The 16,864-nt window shown below is 51.3% G+C and overlaps 1 protein-coding gene across 5 annotated transcripts; it reads left to right on the top strand.

Annotated features, from left to right (window-relative positions):
• The first annotated feature begins 491 nt into the window (after positions 1-491).
• Positions 492-16,269, top strand: IL17RE (interleukin 17 receptor E). Of its 5 annotated transcripts, XM_073009868.1 has the most exons (17): positions 492-2,627; positions 2,828-3,002; positions 3,334-3,349; positions 3,974-4,093; positions 6,317-6,414; positions 6,657-6,816; positions 6,908-7,047; positions 8,181-8,249; positions 9,158-9,224; positions 10,795-10,970; positions 11,057-11,104; positions 11,184-11,229; positions 11,372-11,526; positions 13,848-13,916; positions 14,440-14,491; positions 14,571-14,669; positions 15,127-16,269. In XM_073009868.1, exons 1-17 carry the CDS (start codon positions 2,551-2,553, stop codon positions 15,675-15,677), a joined length of 2,118 nt encoding a protein of 705 aa, XP_072865969.1. In that variant the 5' UTR covers positions 492-2,550; the 3' UTR covers positions 15,678-16,269. The 5 variants fall into 5 exon arrangements, with proteins under 5 accessions (XP_072865969.1, XP_072865966.1, XP_072865965.1 ...); XM_073009865.1 differs by lacking the exons at positions 3,334-3,349; positions 6,317-6,414 and having other exon boundaries at positions 492-2,118; positions 15,127-16,029; XM_073009864.1 differs by lacking the exons at positions 3,334-3,349; positions 6,317-6,414 and having other exon boundaries at positions 492-2,118; positions 2,804-3,002; positions 15,127-16,029.
• Positions 16,270-16,864: the final 595 nt, after the last annotated feature.

Below are 16,864 nucleotides of genomic sequence, written 5' to 3'. Positions count from 1 at the left end.
TTGGGGGAAGGTTCTCTAACCTATTTTTAGTATGGCCAAACCACCCTTTCCTCTTTTCAGATCTTACTGTTTTGTTTGCAGAGAAGGGCTTCAAGGCCAAAAGGCATACTGTGTTAGGGTCTGTGTCAGGCAGACCCTTTTGGGTTCCAAGAACAGAGGAAGATGAGGCTGTGGGAGGGAAGACCATAGGATGATAGAGAATTGGGACCAGGCACAGTGGCTCATGCCCATAATCCTAGCACTTTGGAAGATCGAAGCAGGTGGATCACTTGAGGCCAAGAGTTCAGGACCAGCCTGGCCAACGTGGCAAAACCCTGTCTCTACTAAAAATACAAAAATTAGCCAGGCATAGTGGTGTACAACTGTAATCCCAGCTACTCGGGAGGCTGAGGCACAAGAATCACTTGTACCCAGGAGGCGGAGTTTGCAGTGAGCCAAGAATACACCACTGCACTCCAGCCTGGGCGACAGAGCAAGACTCTCTCAAAAAAAAAAAAAAAGCCAGGTGCTGTGGTTCAAGCCTGTAATCCCAGCACTTTAGGAGGCCAGGCTGGGAGGCTGAGGTGGGAGAATCATTTGAACCTGGGAAGTGGAGGCTGCAGTGACCTGAGATTGCACCATTTGCACTCCAGCTTCCGTGGCAGAGTGAAACTCTGTCTCAGAAAAAAAAAAAAAGAGAGAGAGAGAGAGAACTGAGTTGCGAGGGCCTAGCAAAAGTGCAGCTCCCTGGGCTATAGACTTTGACCTTGTCCAAGTCATTATCCCTCTGCTTCCTTATCTCTCTTTTAATGAAATGAAAACAATAATTATCACTTCACTGTCTCACAGGGTTAGGAGGATTAAATATGAAAGTGTTTTGTGAAGTGTGAAACAGATAAACTACATAGATGAAATATATCATGACATTTATTCAATTACACAGCACATACTTCCCCCTATGTTTCTCCTACTGCTAGTGTAGCAGGATGAGCCGCAGACAAAACTCCTCCAACACCAGATTAAAGAAGGAAGAGGTTTTTTATTCGGCCGGGAGCGTCGGCAGACTCGCGTCTTAAGAGCCGAGCTTCCTGAGAGAGAAATACTTGGCCTTTTTAAAGGCTTACAACTTTAAGGGGTCCACGTGAAAGGGTCGTGATAAATCGAGCAAGCGTGGAAAACGTGATGGGGGGCTACATGCATCAGCTAACAGAACAAAAAGTTTTACAATGCTTTTTTCATACAATGTCTGGAATTTACAGATAACACAAGTAGTTTAGGTCAGGGGTTGATGTTATTATTATTACTTTGTTTAACTCCTAGGGCTGGGTGGTGGTGCCAAGGTTGTCTGGCTATTTATCTTACTTTTGTTTCTTTCTCTCTTTACTCCTGTCTTGTGAACTAGGCAAGGTGGGGGGAGGAGGGCAGCAGGAGTAGTAGTGGTCTCCTTCCTTACTAGGCTTGGAGAAACATAAAGGATAAGAGTTTTTATCTTTTCATGAACTCAAAAAGCTAGAGGGTACTTTTAGGATAATGGGTAGGATGCAGCCTTCAGACAATGAACCTAAACACAAGAATAGAATTGGTCGAAAGCAGGCTGTGGTTAGGCCACTGAAAGGTGGTCTAGATTGAGTTACAGGGGGACAATAACAATCTCAAGATGCCTTTGCCATGCGCAGTGGCTCACGCCTGTAATCCCAGCACTTTGGGAGGCCAAGGTGGGAGGATCACACGGTCAGGAGTTCAAGACCAGCCTGGCCAATATGGTGAAACCCTGTCTCTACTAAAATACAAAACTTAGCCAGGCATGGGGCAGGCGCCTGTACTCCCAGCTACTCAGGAGGCTGAGGCAAGTGAATTGCTTGAACCCGGGAGGTGGAGTTTGCAGTGAGCAGAGATTGTGCCACGGCACTCCAGCCTAAAAATAATCTCGATAGAGTGAGACTTGGTCTCAAAAAAAAAGATCTTTGACCTGGTAGGTGTGCCCCCAACTTTCTTTCCAGTGTGTGTGTTACCAAGGTGAGGGCTGAAGCTGCTCAAATGCTCCATGAGTGGGAGGAAGCTGTGGGATGATGGGGAGGGTTCCCACAAAGATGGAGCCTCGTCAGCCTTTCTCCAGCACCGGAAACCACAGGAAATCAGGTCAGTGTGTGGGGCCCGCTCCCTCCACTCCAGGGCTCAGCTATGAGCTCTGGGGCTTCCTGAGCAGGCTGTACTGACTAGTGGGTCCTTGAAGCTAGAGGCCCCTTTGGTATGGAGCCCTTTGCCTAGAAAAGCTGGACCTGGCTCATGGGTAGAGAGAACTTGGCTATAGTCCTGAGAGTTAACCAGGTGGGAAGCCAGGGTACATATGGGTTTCACGTGCATCCTAGAGTGCTTTTTTTCCTCCCCACTCTAAATGGTGCCTCAGTCACCTCTGTATCTCCAGCACCCAGTGCTGAGTAGTGCTCAAGAGCTCGGCTAATTCTCTAAGTGAGGGAGTGAAGCACATGTCTCTGGGAGACACAAGTTCAACAGTGTGCTGATGGGTGGGTCAGATCTGCAGTGTGTTTCAGGAGTAGGAGGGGCTAAGAAATGGGTGCGTCCCCCAACCTGATGCTAGTCCCTTTCCTGTTACTTCTCAGTCACCGCAGGAGCCCCTTGTCTTTCAGGTGGGGGGCAGTAGGGTTTTGGGGGGCACAAGCTTTCCTCAGTCCCTCCACTTGGAGGGGAAGGAATGTGGCCTGGCTGGCTGGTTGGGATCAAGGAGGAGCTTTCAGGCAGGGCGGGGCCAGGGCAGGCTGGGGCGAGGGCTCCTGCTGGTACTGTGTTCTTCGCTGCTGCACAGCAAGGCCCTGCCACCCACCTTCAGGCCATGCAGCCATGTTCTGGGAGCCCTAACTGCACAGAAGCCCATGGGGAGCTTCAGACCGGCAGCCCTGCTCCTGCCTCTCCTCCTGGTAGTCATCGACCTCTCTGACTCTGCTGCGATTGGCTGTCCCCACCTGCCCCACTGGAACACCCGCTGTCCTCTGGCCTCCCACATGGTAAGGTGCTGCTGCCAGGTAGGGACACCTGCCTAGCACAGCTATAAAGCTCCCCACTCCCCTGCCCGCCCTGTGCTACCTTTGCAGTCCCTGTGCTCTGGTGGCAGCTTTGATGTGTCCTCTACCTAATCTCAAAGGGGTAGCCAAGGTCCTTTGTGCTGATGGCCTGGACAGGGTGGAGCTGGGAAGGTAAGGGCCAGAGGGTATGGGTATTAGCTATGGGACTCAGAATTCGCTGATTTGAAGCAAAGACCCCAAGAATGCTCCTTATGGGAGTCCATCCTAATAATAGCTCTCTCCTTTCTTTTCCCTACTGGGCCCTGTGCCTCAGGATGATAGTTTCACTGGTGAGTCGTGTTTCCTGCCCCATTGCTCCTCCCCACGCCCACTATTTCTCCAGATGCCCAGCAAGCCCTCCATTCTAATTTTCGGTTCCCAACCTGGGAAGTAGCACAATATCAAGGAAAAAGTTTGGAATCATGACAAGCCTGGATTCACGTTGCAGTTCTGCCAGACTCCTGTGTGGCCTCAGACTGTGCACCTAACCCCTCCAACTGACCCTCAGTTTCTGAGGGGTAGTAGCACAGTAGAAATTATTGTACACTAAAGGCAGTGTTGCTTTTGATCTGTAAGGAGGATTAGATGAGAAACATGGATAAATCTCCAGGTGCTCCGTATGTGTTGGTTCCTCCCCTTAACTGATCCCTCACTTCTATCAGTAATACAACAATAATCCTTCCTATTTTATGGTATGTTCTACTTCACAAGACATTTTCCCATGCACTACTATTTTGATTTTTATAATAGACCCGCTTTATGAATGAGGAAACTGATCCTTAGACAGGTCCTATAACCCCCCAAGTCATACTTCCAGGATGTAAGTGACAGAGCTTGGCCTCAAATCCAGCTTGTCTGAGGTAGGAGGGACCTTCTTAGACCCTATCATTTGCTTTCCCTTCCATCTTTCCCAGGAAGTTCTGCCCATATCCTTTGCCGCACCTGGTGGGCCCTCTTCTCCACAAAGCCTTGGTGTGTGCGAGTCTGGCACTGTTCCCGCTGTTTGTGCCAACATCTGCTGTCAGGTCGCTCAGGTATGAGAAACAGGCCCTTGGGCCATTCTCAGTGAAGAGAACATTCTGAGCGACCGCCTAGGCTGAGCAAGTGGGACTTACTAGAACAGATATTTGTCTTGTTGTAACCTCAATGGGGACTTGGATTATCCTAAAATAGCACGCTATGACTGATATTCATGAATCCAATTGTACAATTTTATGAAGGTATTTTTTTCAGCTGAGATTCTTGGAATTAAAAGCTATGGATTTATTGTTATTACCATTTATTTGTAAAGCACGATCTTCTTTCTTACTCTATATTTTAATTGCTCAGCTCAGTGCCTGGTACATACTAAATGCCCTTACATTGCTTAAGAATTGGCAGTTTCTAGGCCAGGCGCGGTGGCTCACGCCTGTAATCCCAACACTTTGGTAGGCTGAGGCAGGCTGATCACCTGAGGTCAGGAGTTTGAGACCAGCCTGGTCAACATGGTGAAACCCCGTCTCTACTAAAGATACAAAAAATTAGCAAGGTGTGGTGGCGGGCACCTGTAATCCTAGCTGCTCAGGAGGCTGAGGCAGGAGAATCACTTGAACCCAGGAGGCAGAGGTTGCAGTGAGCCAAGATCGTGTTATTGCACTCCAGCCTGGGCAACAAGAGCAAAACTCCGTCTCCAAAAAAAAAAAAAAAAAAAAAAAAGGCAGTTTCTGGACCAGGTGTGATGGTTTACACCTGTAATCCCAGCATTTTGGGAGGCTGAGGTGGGTGGATCGCTTGATTCCAGGAGTTTGAGAGCAGCCTGGCCAACATGGCAAAACCCCATCTCTACAAAAAAAAAAAAAATACAAAAATTAGCTGGATGTGGTGGTGCATACCTGAAGTCCCAGCTACTTGGGAGGCTGAGGTGGGAGGATCACCTGAATTCAGGAGGTGGAGGTTGCAGTCACTTAAGATAGCGCTACTGCACTCCAGCCTGGATGACAGTGTGAGACCCTGTCTTAAAAAAAAAAAAGAACTGGCAGTGTCTAATTTTTCTAAATGTTTGCTGTTAGAAATAATGCCACAGGGCTGGATGCAATGGCTCATGCCTGTAATCCCAGTACTTTGGGAGGCCAAGGCAGGCAGATCACCTGAGGTCAGGAGTTTGAGACCAGCCTGGTCAACATGGTGAAACCCCATCTCTACTAAAAATGCAAAAATTAGCCAGGTGCGATGGCGGATGCCTGTAATCCCAGCTACTCAGGAGGCTGAGGTGAGAGGATTGCTTAAGCCCAAGAGTTCAAGACTGCAGTGAGCAGTGATTGTGCCACTGCACTCCAGCCTGCGTGACAGAGCAAAACCCTGTCAAGGAAAGAAGGAAGGAAGGAGGGAAGGAGGGAAAGAAGGAAGCGGAGAAAGAAAGAAGGAAAGAGAGAGAGGCAGAGGCTGGTGTGGTGGCTCATGCCTGTAATCCCAGCACTTTGGGAGGCCAAGGCGGGCAGATCACAAGATCAGGAGATCCACACCATCCTGGCTAACATGGTGAAATCCCATCTCTACTAATTATACAAAAAATTAGCTGGGCATGGTGGCGGGCGCCTGTAGTCCCAGCTACTCAGGGGGCGAGGCAGGAGAATCGCTTGAAGCAGGGAGGCAGAGACTGTAGTGAGCCAAGATCACGCCGCTGCACTCCAGCCTGTGCAACAGAGCGAGACAAATAAAAGAATGCTAAAATGAATATCTGAATATCTTTGTATATATAGCTTTTTCTCTGCTTAAGAAATGAATCCTTTCTTGATTGCATTGTAATTTTCAAGACTAAAGAAGTTTGATATCTTTACCCTCCTTGATTTAAAATGACTTACTATCAGGCTGGGCGCGGTGGCTCACGCCTGTAATCCCAGCGCTTTGGGAGGCCAAGGTGGGCGGATCACCTGAGGTCTGGAGTTCGAGACCAGCCTGACCAACATGGAGAAACCCCGTCTCCACTAAAAATACAAAATTAGCCGGGCATGGTGGCACATGCTTGTAATCGCAGCCACTCGGGAGGCTGAGGCAGGAGAATCACTTGAACTCAGGAGGCGGAGGCTGCAGTGAGGCGAGATCGTGCCATTGCACTTCAGCCTGGGCAACAAAGAGCGAAACTCTGTCATAAAATAAAATAAAATAAAATAAAATAAAATAAAATAAAATAAAATCTTACTATCTGACACTGGGCCATATCTCCAGGTAGGGGAGGGGGTAATGAAGGCTAGATAGTAAGTATGTCCCCCCCTGCACAGGTCTTCAGTGGGGCTTCTTCCACCTCCTGGTACAGAAATCCAAAAAGTCTTCCACACTCAATTTCTGTAGGAGATACAAGATGCCAGCACCTGCTCAGGTACTCTCCCTTTCAGTTCCAGCCCTACCCGATGCCCCACAGACCTTTGCTTTTTGGCCTCTCATTTGGTTCTCCAGCCATGTGAGACAGAAAGTGTGGAGATGAAGTATTCTGTCTATTACACAGCTAGGGAGGCCAAAAGAGTTTGAGCAACTGCCACAGTACCTCAGATTCCAGAGGCAGAAACAGAAGCCAGGTTTCCTGATTCCTGGCCCGAGGCCAACCTTGTTCTCTGCCTTTAGAGGAAGCCGCTGCCTAGTCGTCGCCTGTCTGAGAAGAGCCATCACATTTCCATCCCCTCCCCAGACATCTCCCACAAGGGACTTCGCTCTAAAAGGACCCAACCTTCGGATCCAGAGGCATGGGAAAGTCTTCCCAGATTGGACTCACAAAGGCACGGAGGTGGGCACTGGGTACAACAGGAGATGGGTTCAGTTGAGTGGTGAGGTGCTAAGGCCAAGAGACAAGGCCACTGAGTCCTTCCTCTCCCCAGGGCCCGAGTTCTCCTTTGATTTGCTGCCCGAGGCCCGGGCTATTCGGGTGAACATACCTTCAGGCCCTGAGGTCAGTGTGCGTCTTTGTCACCAGTGGGCACTGGAGTGTGAGGAGCTGAGCAGTCCCTATGATGTCCAGGTATGGCGTGTCATCCCCTGTAAAAAGCCCGATCACACAGTGCTAGCAACAGAGGCCACCCATTGTACACATGGGGAAACTGAGGCCCAGAAAGGGACGGTAACTGTCCAGGACCTCCTTACAAGCTGAAGGGTCTATCATTAAGACTTCTTTGGGCATGGCATGGTGGCTCACACCTGTGGTCCCAGCACTTTGGGAGGCCAAGGCAGGAGGATTGCTTGAAGCCAGGAGTATAAAACCAGCTTGGGCAACATAGTGAAACCCTGCTGCTAAAAAACAAACAAACAAACAATCAAACAAACAAAAAACATTAAAAGAAAGACTTCTTTGGACTAGACAGAAAGGGCAGAGGCCTTGTCACCTGGAAGAACAGGAAAGGCAGGCAGAGAACTGGAGCAGACATGAATGACCATGAATGAGCAGAGAAATTAGTATGGTATTTACCCCCAATGAGAGGATCCTCAGTGTGATTCAGGCATTAAGAAGCCTTTTCTTGAGCTTTAAGTTAGTGACAAGTAAGATAAAATAATTGTTAATTAAAAATTTTAAAAGCCTTTTCAGCTCCCCTAAGAGGTTGTACTGTTTGAGAACATAACAAAATGGTCACATCTGTCTTGGTACCCTTCTATCTCCCTCCCTTTGTTCCTGCCACTCAGAGAATGATATGTCCCCCATTCTCCCAACCTGGGCCCCAACATCCTACCTCAACCTCCCTTTGTCATGGATGCCATTGTATACAGTTGGTACCATTTGCAGGGACTGCTGCTGTACCCCTGAGACCCTCAGCTCATCATTTTTATAACGGTGAGGATACCTCATAAGTTCACTGTGGTGCTAGCATGGAGTGAATTGATTTAATGCTTCTAGCAGTCACCACACACCCTGGCATACAGTAGGGCCACAATAAAGGAATGTATTCCCTGTCTCCTTCCCCGCAACTCCACCTAGAGTACCTAGAGCTAATGCTTAGATTACTAAGCAGACAACCTTTGAGAGATTTATCAGAAGAGGTATCTCATATAAGAGGAAAAACAGGGTGTGTTGGCCAAGATCCCAGCGGTGTTCTGCCCTTGTCTGTGTGCCTATGTTCTTTCTCAGGCATCTTTTGTCTTCCTTTGCTGTTTCATCCACAGAAAATTGTGTCTGGGGGCCACACTGTAGAGCTGCCTTATGAATTCCTTCTGCCCTGTCTGTGCATAGAGGTGAGCAAAGGAAAAGGTGTGGGCTGTCCATGGCTCTGCTCCTAAGTCACCAAGGTGGCACAGTTGGTCAAGTATATCTCCAGTAAACTGGGTTTAAAAAGGACTGGGTGTTACTGGCATGCTTAGGAAGAGTGGCAGCAGCTTGGCTGTGAGCCACACATGGGGTCAGAGGTGGAAGGGTGCTGCTGAACATTGGACCTTCTTAGGGTGATTCCAACCTCAGCCCCATCCAAACCCAGCTTTCCCTGGCCCAGACATGGCCTCAGCCCACAGAGCCAGAATAGGCAGCTGTCATCGCTATGTGTTCTGAGGAGTCGAGGAAGGAGTGTGTACATGACCACTGCAGGGTTCCATATGCCCCCAAAAGTCTTGCCCCCTCTAGGCCTCTGTGGCAGTCCTCCTTTTCTCTTTACAAGTCTAAGGAACATATCAGAAAGTTTTCTATGGACTAGACAGAAAAGGCAAGGGAAATTGTCACCTGGGAGACCTAAGGGAGGATGATGGCAGAGACCTAGAGCCACGAGCAATTGCCAGGGTGGACAGCAGGTGGGCATGTTGGCATTCCAGAGTCAGGAGCTAACACAGAGCACTGGGTGCCTTGGGGATGGCTGAGAGTGGAGGCCAGAGCAGACAAAAACTGAGGAATGCGACCTCAGGATTTACTTCTTTCTGGGGATAGTTCTCTTTAGGAGGAAAGGAATTAGCCCCTCACTTGCTTATCCCTCTCCTATGTTCTGGAGTTCCTCCCTACCCTTGCCCCCACCCCACATTGCCCCCTCCCACTCGGTGCCTGGCCAGCTCAGGTGACTTGTGTCACAGTAAGGTAAAGCCAGAATGAGTTTTAGGTCTGAGTGAGATTGGAAAAGCCATTCCTCTGACCCTCCCCACCTGCTCCCCTGTCCCTCTAGGCATCCTACCTGCAAGAGGACACTGTGAGGCGCAAAAAATGTCCCTTCCAGAGCTGGCCGGAAGCCTGTGAGTGCTGCCAACATGCACCCTTGTGCACACACATTCCCTTTCTCTTTCTGTCTCCTACACACACATGCACGCACACACACACACCACACTTCACACGTTTGCTGGGGGAAGCCCCCAGAAGGCATACAGGTACTTCCCTGGAGTCAGTGGGGAAAAGGGCTGCCAAGTCTACCAGTCAGCTTGCCAATAGATCAGAGAGCACAGCACTGAAGCACTGTGAGAAGTTCAGAAATATGAGGCCTAGGAGATGGTGTCCTAAGACGATGGGCCAGAAGACCTAGCTCCCATCCCAGCTCTGTCAGTTGTTCTTCTCTGAGCCTCACTCTCCTCATCTGTAAAATCTCAATACCTGCTCTGCCTTCAAAGCGTTTGTGAAGCCTGAGTTAAATATTACATGTGAAAGTGGCTGGTGATGTCCGAAGTGCTGTATGCATGTTGTTGTTCTCAAGGAGAGGCAGGACACTCGGACACAAGTGAATCGCATAAAGCAGCCTACAGAACTTACAGGGCAGGGTTATAGTTAAGGACTAGGCTGTAGAGCAAGAACTCCGGAAAGGGAGAAGCCCGAGAAGGGCCATTGTAAGCAGAGAAGGCCTTTTAGAGGAAGTGGCATCTGAGCTGGGGTCAGAAAAAGGGCAGGATTTAGACAGGAGAGATAGAAGGGGAAGACATTCCTGGTTCTGAGAGGACCCTAAGCAGATTTTGAGTTGGGGGAGAAGCAAGGAGCTGGCCAGAATGGAGGCCTGGGAAGGAGAGAAGAGAGACCCTGGATAGAAAGATAATGAAGCCAGGCGCAGCGGCTCATGCCTATAATCCCAGCACTTTGGGAGGCCGAAGCGGGCAGATCACCTGAGGTCAGGAGTTTGAGATGAACCTGGCCAACATGGTGAAACCCTGTCTCTACTAAAAATACAAAAAATTGGCCAGGCATGGTAGTGCGCGCCTGTAGTCCCAGCTACTCGGGGGGTCAAGACAGGAGAATTACTTGAGCTCGGGAGGCGGAGGTTGCAGTGAGCCGAGATCACACCACTGCACTCCAGCCTGGATGACAGAATGAGACTCCATCTCAAAAAACAAAAACAAAAAACAGAAAGGTAATGAAAGGGGGCCGGGCGTGGTGGCTCACACCTGTAATCTCAGCACTTTGGGAGGCCGAGGTGGGTGAGTCACAAGGTCAGGAGTTCATGAGGTCAGGAGACCAGCCTGGCCAACATGGTGAAAACCCATCTCTACTAAAAATACAAAAATCATCTGGGCTTGGTGGCTCACACCTGTAATCCCAGCTACTGAGGCATGAGAATCACTTGAACCCAGGAGGCAGAGGTTGCAGTGAGCCAAGATCACACCACTGCACTCCAGCCTGGGAGACAGAGTGAGACACTGTCTCAAAAAAGAAAAGAAAAAGAAAGATAATGAAAGGGATGCTCATTGATTGAGTACCTGTTCAGGCCAGGAACAGTACTGGTTACTTTTACAAACATCATCTCCTGCTGCCCCCAGGATGTGGGTGGCAAGGTGGGGCTGAAGCAGGGCTGACCCTCACCCACTGACCCTACCACCTGCCCAGATGGCTCGGACTTCTGGAAGTCAGTGCACTTCACTGACTACAGCCAGCACACTCAGATGGTCATGGCCCTGACACTCCGCTGCCCACTGAAGCTGGAAGCTGCCCTCTGCCAGAGGCAAGACTGGCATACCCTTTGCAAAGACCTCCCAAATGCCACGGCTCGAGAGTCAGATGGGGTGAGGACAGGTTCCCCCAGGACCTGGGTGGGCAGGGCTGGGGCCCAGGAATTTTCTCCCTGATGAACTCTTCTCTCCTCCCACAGTGGTATGTTTTGGAGAAGGTGGATCTGCACCCCCAGCTCTGTTTCAAGGTACAACCATGGGTGAGAAGAGATGTGGGGTAGTGGGTATTGCCTGGAGCTTGCTAACCTGCATTCCTGTATTTCTCAGTTCTCTTTTGGAAACAGCAGCCATGTTGAATGCCCCCACCAGACTGGTGAGCCAATAAGTGACCTCTGCTGGGAACCCCTGCCCCATTTCATCCTCACCCAACTGTGACCAAGCTGAACCCCAGCCCAGCCCTGTATTCATCACCCGAAGCCCAACTCCTATCAACACCCCCACCCTGCCCCAAACAGGGTCTCTCACATCCTGGAATGTGAGCATGGATACCCAGGCCCAGCAGCTGATTCTTCACTTCTCCTCAAGAATGCATGCCACCTTCAGTGCTGCCTGGAGCCGCCCAGGCTTGGGGCAGGACACTTTGGTGCCCCCTGTGTATACTGTCAGCCAGGTATGGCCTCGCCCCCACTAGGTCCTATTGCTCAGAGCACAGCCCTCAATTTCCTTGTCACCTCATTGAGATAGACCCTGGGAAGGCAGAAACAAACAAATCCCTGACTTCTACCATCTGGTTTACTTTATTTACGTGATCAGCCTTTGTTCAGCTGACTTGCTGACAGTAGATTCCTCAAGGGAGCATTTTCCTTTTTTTTTTTTCTTTTGAGACGGAGTCTCGCTCTGTCGCCCAGGCTGGAGTGCAGTGGCACGATCTCGGCAAGTTAAGGGAGCATTTTCTAATCCTTTCAGTTTCTGAATTTACAGGAATAACAGAGGCAAGGGACTGGCCCTCCCACATTCAGGTGTTCTCTAGCCCAGGGGTCCCAATCTCTGAGCCGCAGACCAGTACCCACCTGTGGCTTGTGAGAAACCAGGCCACACAGCAGGAGGTGAGTGGAGGGTGAGCAAGCATTACTGCCTGAGCTCCGCCTCCTGTCAGACCAGTGGCTGCATTAGATTCTTATAGGAGTGCAAACCCTATTGTGAACTGTGCATGTGAGGGATCTAGGTTGTGAGCTACTTATGAGAATCTAATGCCTGATGATCTGAGGTGGTTTCATCCTGAAACCATTCCTCCAACCCCAACCCCTTCAACCTCTGTGTAAAACTTTTCTTCCATGAAACTAGTCCCTGGTGCCAAAAAGGTCGGGGACCACTGCTCTAGCCTAACAAAACAGCATTTTATATTGATGCCTTCCCTTGAACCCAGCTGTCCACTACCACTACTCTCCTGCCTCCACGAGGCACCTGTGCAGAAGTTATCTATCCCAGGAGGCAGAGCCCATGCAGCTGACAGGCTCTGCACAATCCTGTAAACTACTGACAAATTTCACCTGTTACATGACTAGGAGCACTTTATCAGACTATCTTCCATGTATCTGATATAAAAACCACAGTCAAATACACCCTTAATACCACAGCACCAAGCTGACTAAGCATGACTAGCACTTTCAAACAGTTATTTCTTAAATGCTCATTTGCAGCTTATACATTTGTTTTGCATTGTATGAGGGCTCCCAAGCAGACAGGTGATAGTAACACGGTATGTAAGACCAAGTCACGCTTAAGTGGCCAGGTGCAGTGTCTCACACTTGTAGTCCCCACTGAGGCAGGAGAACTGTGTGAGCTCAGGAGTCCAAGGCTGCAGTGAGCTATGATCATGCCACTGCACTCCAGCCTGGGTGACAGCATGAGACTCGGACTCTAAAAAAAAAATGTTTTTAATTAAAATTCTGTCCAATTTAGTATGCATTGTTCCCACCCTGTAGCAGGCTCTGGGAGATACAAGAAAAGTATATAACACAGTTAAGGAGTTCACAGACTAATAATAGCTGTTACCAATAAATGAATATACATTGCAGTTTATTTAAAAAGATATTCATGTGCATATACCCATTTGATGCTCTCAATAACCCAGTAAAATAAAGATTATTATCCCTCACATAAAAACCAAGAAAGTAGGCCAGGCGCAGTGGCTCACGCCTATAATTCCAGCATTTTGGGAGGCTGAGGCAGGCAGATCACCTGAGGTCAGGCGTTTAAGACCAGCCTCACCAACACTGCAAAACCCATCTCTACTAAAAATACAAAAATTAGCTGGGCATGGTGGCGTGCACCTGTAATCCCAGCTACTCAGGAGGCTGAGGCAGGAGAATAGCTTGAACCCAGGAAGTAGAGGTTGCAGTGAGCCGAGATTGTGCCAGTGCATTCCAGCCTGCACGACAGAGCGAGACTCTGTCTCAAAAAATAAATAAATAAACATAAAAAAATAAAAATAAAAATGAGGAAAGTGAGGCTTAGGAAAGAGAGGTAACCTGCCTCCATGCAAAGACCACACAGTTAGGGACTACAAAGGCAATAGGTAAGCCTGAACCCAGGTCTCCTGACCCTACGACTTACATTCTTTTCAATGACATGTTGTGATACCTCTTCAGCTGTGCAGGAGAGTAAAGTGAGGCAGCCTTCCTGGTTTGTGAGCTGCTAGAGGACAGAGACAATGTCCGCACCCACCTTCTTTCCTCAGGGCTTGGCACAGAGGACATACTCAGAGTCTGTCTGTTTGACAAATACCTGACTGCAGCAGGAGCTGAGCTCTGGGAAAGATCAGTGGGAGCTGGAGTGGCTGAGGAAGCCTTCTTGTCAGAGGTGGCACTTGGCCTAAACCTCGTAGGACTGGGGGTATGGTGGGGAGGAATAGCAGGGGCAAAGACTCAAGGCCAGACAGGGCCAGATTCACCTCCCTCAGGAGAGCCTTTCTGATCTTTGTTTCTACAGGCCCGGGGCTCAAGCCCAGTGACACTAGACCTCATCATTCCCTTCCTGAGGCCAGGGCGCTGTGTCCTGGTAAGGAAACCTACTCTCACTCTACATACAGAGCCCTGGCATCTACTCCCCTGGTAGCACTCACCCGTGGAAAATCCATTCTGCAAAAATGTTTGGTTTGGCCAGCACAGTGTTTTGAATCGAAATTACTTACCGCTATTTACATATATAAACAAAGCTGGATTTCTGACTCCTGTTGAAAAATCAGAAAAACCTAGTGCCAGTGTCCGCACTCTGGCATGGTGACAATGGCCTGGAGCTCAGCGCTGTCTGATTGTTTCAGTCAGGGCCTGTGCTCTCCAGGTGCTCACAGCAGCCCTGGTCAACTTTGAGTTTACTTTTCGAGTTTGGCCCCTGTCACACTTGAGTTTGCCACCATTGACCTGTGCTGTGCCAGGCCAGGAGCTGAAGCAGACACAAACCCACCTGGGAAGAATTCCCTAGCCAGTGGGAACTCCCCTCTCCCCCAGCTCCATACTTCACTCAGCTCCCTGGGGAGGAGAATATGCCTGGTTCATAGGGCTGGGGGACTCTGTGCCCTCAGGTGTGGCGGTCAGATGTCCAGTTTGCCTGGAAGCACCTCTTGTGTCCAGATGGTGAGTTCTTGGGGAGGGGGAGGTAAGAGGGAGGCTGGGCACTGAGGAACTGGGCTTGGCCTCACCCTGCTTGACTCAGTCTCTTTCAGACGCCTGGGGCTCTTGATCCTGGCACTGCTGGCCCTCCTCACCCTACTGGGTGTTGTTCTGGCCCTCACCTGCCGGTGCCCACAGTCAGGTAAGCTCACCTGGGGGTAACCTGAGTAGTCAGACCTGCCCAGCTCCAAGGCTAGCTGCCCCCTCACCCTCCCCTGTCTGAGCTCTTTGCACTGCACCCAGTCTCTTGTTACCCAGGCAGGGATCCTCAGGCCCCCAAGTGGGCAGGAATGGTTAAGGCAGGGCAAAGGGCCCTCTGAGCAGATTGTCACTGTACTAAGTCTCTGAACAAAAGGCTAGTGGGGCAGAAATCCAGCCTGCGCTGTACTCGCCCAGCCTGGAGCCCTAGCCCTCTTTTCAGAAGGGGTGCCTTTATCGAATTAGCTCATAGGCTAGGGCTGCTTTTGGTACCAACCCCCAGAGCAAACAAGGGGCGGGGGCGGAGAGGCGAGAACCTTCGGTATCCGGAGAGGCTGGGGAGGAGAGGGCTGAGTAGTCTCTCAGCCCCCACCCCTTCATCTGTTGCTCCCCGCCACTAGGCCCGGGCCCAGCGCGGCCAGTGCTCCTCCTGCACGGCGCGGACTCCGAGGCGCAGCGGCGCCTGGTAGGAGCGCTGGCTGAACTGCTGAGGGCAGCGCTGGGCGACGGGCGCGACGTGATCGTGGACCTGTGGGAGGGGAGGCACGTGGCGCGCGTGGGCCCACTGCCGTGGCTCTGGGCCGCGCGGGCGCGCGTAGCGCGGGAGCAGGGCACGGTGCTGCTGCTGTGGAGCAGCGCCTGCCTTCGCCCGGTCCGCGGCCCCGACCCCCGCGCCACGCCCCTGCTCGCCCTGCTCCACGCTGCCCCGCGCCCGCTGCTGCTCGCTTACTTCAGTCGCCTCTGCACCAAGGGCGACATCCCCCCGCCGCTGCGCGCCCTGCCTCGCTACCGCCTGTTGCGCGACCTGCCGCGCCTGCTGCGGGCGCTGGACGCGCAGCCTTCCGCAGAGGCCACCAGCTGGGGCCGCCTGGGTTCGCGGCAGCGCAGGCGGAGTCGCCTAGAGCTGTGCAGCCTGCTGGAACGAGAGGCCGCCCGACTAGACCTAGGTTGAGCAGAGCTCCACCGCAGTCCCTAGTGTCTGCAGCCGCAATGCAACGGACACTGCCTAGAACCCCGGAATGAGCCTTAGACCCTGGAATCCTTGGGGTGCCTCGAGGACGACTGGCCGAAAAGCTTTATTCCCTGCCTCACAGGCCGGAAGTCCCAGCCCAGTCCCCGCGCGCGTCCCTCTTCCTCCTCATACTTTCCCTTGACTGAGAGCTCCTCTAACCCCTGTTCTGATGGGGGAGGGCGGTCTTCCCACTTCCTCTCCAGAACTCCAGAAAGAGCAGTATGCTTATGCTCCAGTCCAGGCTGGAGAGGTTGGGGCCGGGGTAGGGAGGCAGGAGCCATGTCAGTTCTGAAGGAGGGTGAGGGGGTGTGGGGGGGGGGCGGGGGACGGCTAAGAGAAAACCTCCTTAGGGGCCAGGGATTCCCTTTCCCACACTGAGGCTCTGCCCAGTGGGAGAGAGGACTCTGGACCTAGGAAAAGAGGCTTTTGGCTCTGGGTGTAAGGACAATGGGAGTTGGGGGTGGGATGGGTGGTTGCTGGCGGTGGGGACCAAGATCCGGAAAGATGAATAAAGACAAACATGACAAACTAAAAAACACAGTGTGCTTCTCTAGTGTGGCTGAGGAGCCTGCCTGGGGGGTATGTGTCAGTGTGCTGGCCCAAATCCTCTGTGTCCACACCGCGTGGCATCCGTCACATTCTTACAAGCAGTGCCTCTGAAAGCAAAGGAGGATGGGGCAATCTCCTTGATCCCCCCAGTGATTCTTACAAAAGGAGAGAGAAAAACAGAGGCTTCGCCAGCTGGTGTGTCCATCATCACAGAACCAGCCCACAGCAACAGCACAGATAGGACCCCTGTCTGCCAGGCTCTGGGTCCTGGGTTCCTTCTACTCCCCATACCGCATTTCAGCAGGCAGTGGTGAAAAGCCCACTTTGTGGTGCCCTTTGGCCGTGCTTTTAGAGCTCCTGTCCCACAAAGGGTTACTGAGGCCCAAAGAGTGTGTGAGGGGACCGAGTGTGCCTAGTAAGGGGAGACCTAGTGGGCCCAGGACTCCAGGGCTGTGTCCGCCTTAGGGCTGGAGTGAGTAAGAGCTCCCTTACTCAGCCATGATGCATTCGCTGTCTTCTTCAGGGGCCCCTCCCAGCCAGGTGTCAGCAGAGGGAGAGGAGAGCCAAAGGAGGAGGAG

The sequence above is a fragment of the Chlorocebus sabaeus genome, chromosome 22 (assembly GCF_047675955.1).
Source record: "Chlorocebus sabaeus isolate Y175 chromosome 22, mChlSab1.0.hap1, whole genome shotgun sequence".
Taxonomy (NCBI): domain Eukaryota; kingdom Metazoa; phylum Chordata; class Mammalia; order Primates; family Cercopithecidae; genus Chlorocebus; species Chlorocebus sabaeus.
The sequence above is the reverse complement of the archived record's forward strand: the minus strand, read 5'-3'. Positions and strand labels throughout refer to the sequence as shown.

Excerpts from the sequence above, each read along its gene's own strand:
- IL17RE (XM_073009868.1), top strand. The coding sequence starts at position 2,551 with ATGGGTGCGTCCCCCAACCTGATGCTAGTCCCTTTCCTGTTACTTCTC. Across the intron at positions 7,048-8,180 it reads GCAGTCCCTATGATGTCCAG|AAAATTGTGTCTGGGGGCCA; the intron begins GTATGGCGTGTC and ends TTTCATCCACAG. Across the intron at positions 11,105-11,183 it reads ACCCCCAGCTCTGTTTCAAG|TTCTCTTTTGGAAACAGCAG; the intron begins GTACAACCATGG and ends TGTATTTCTCAG.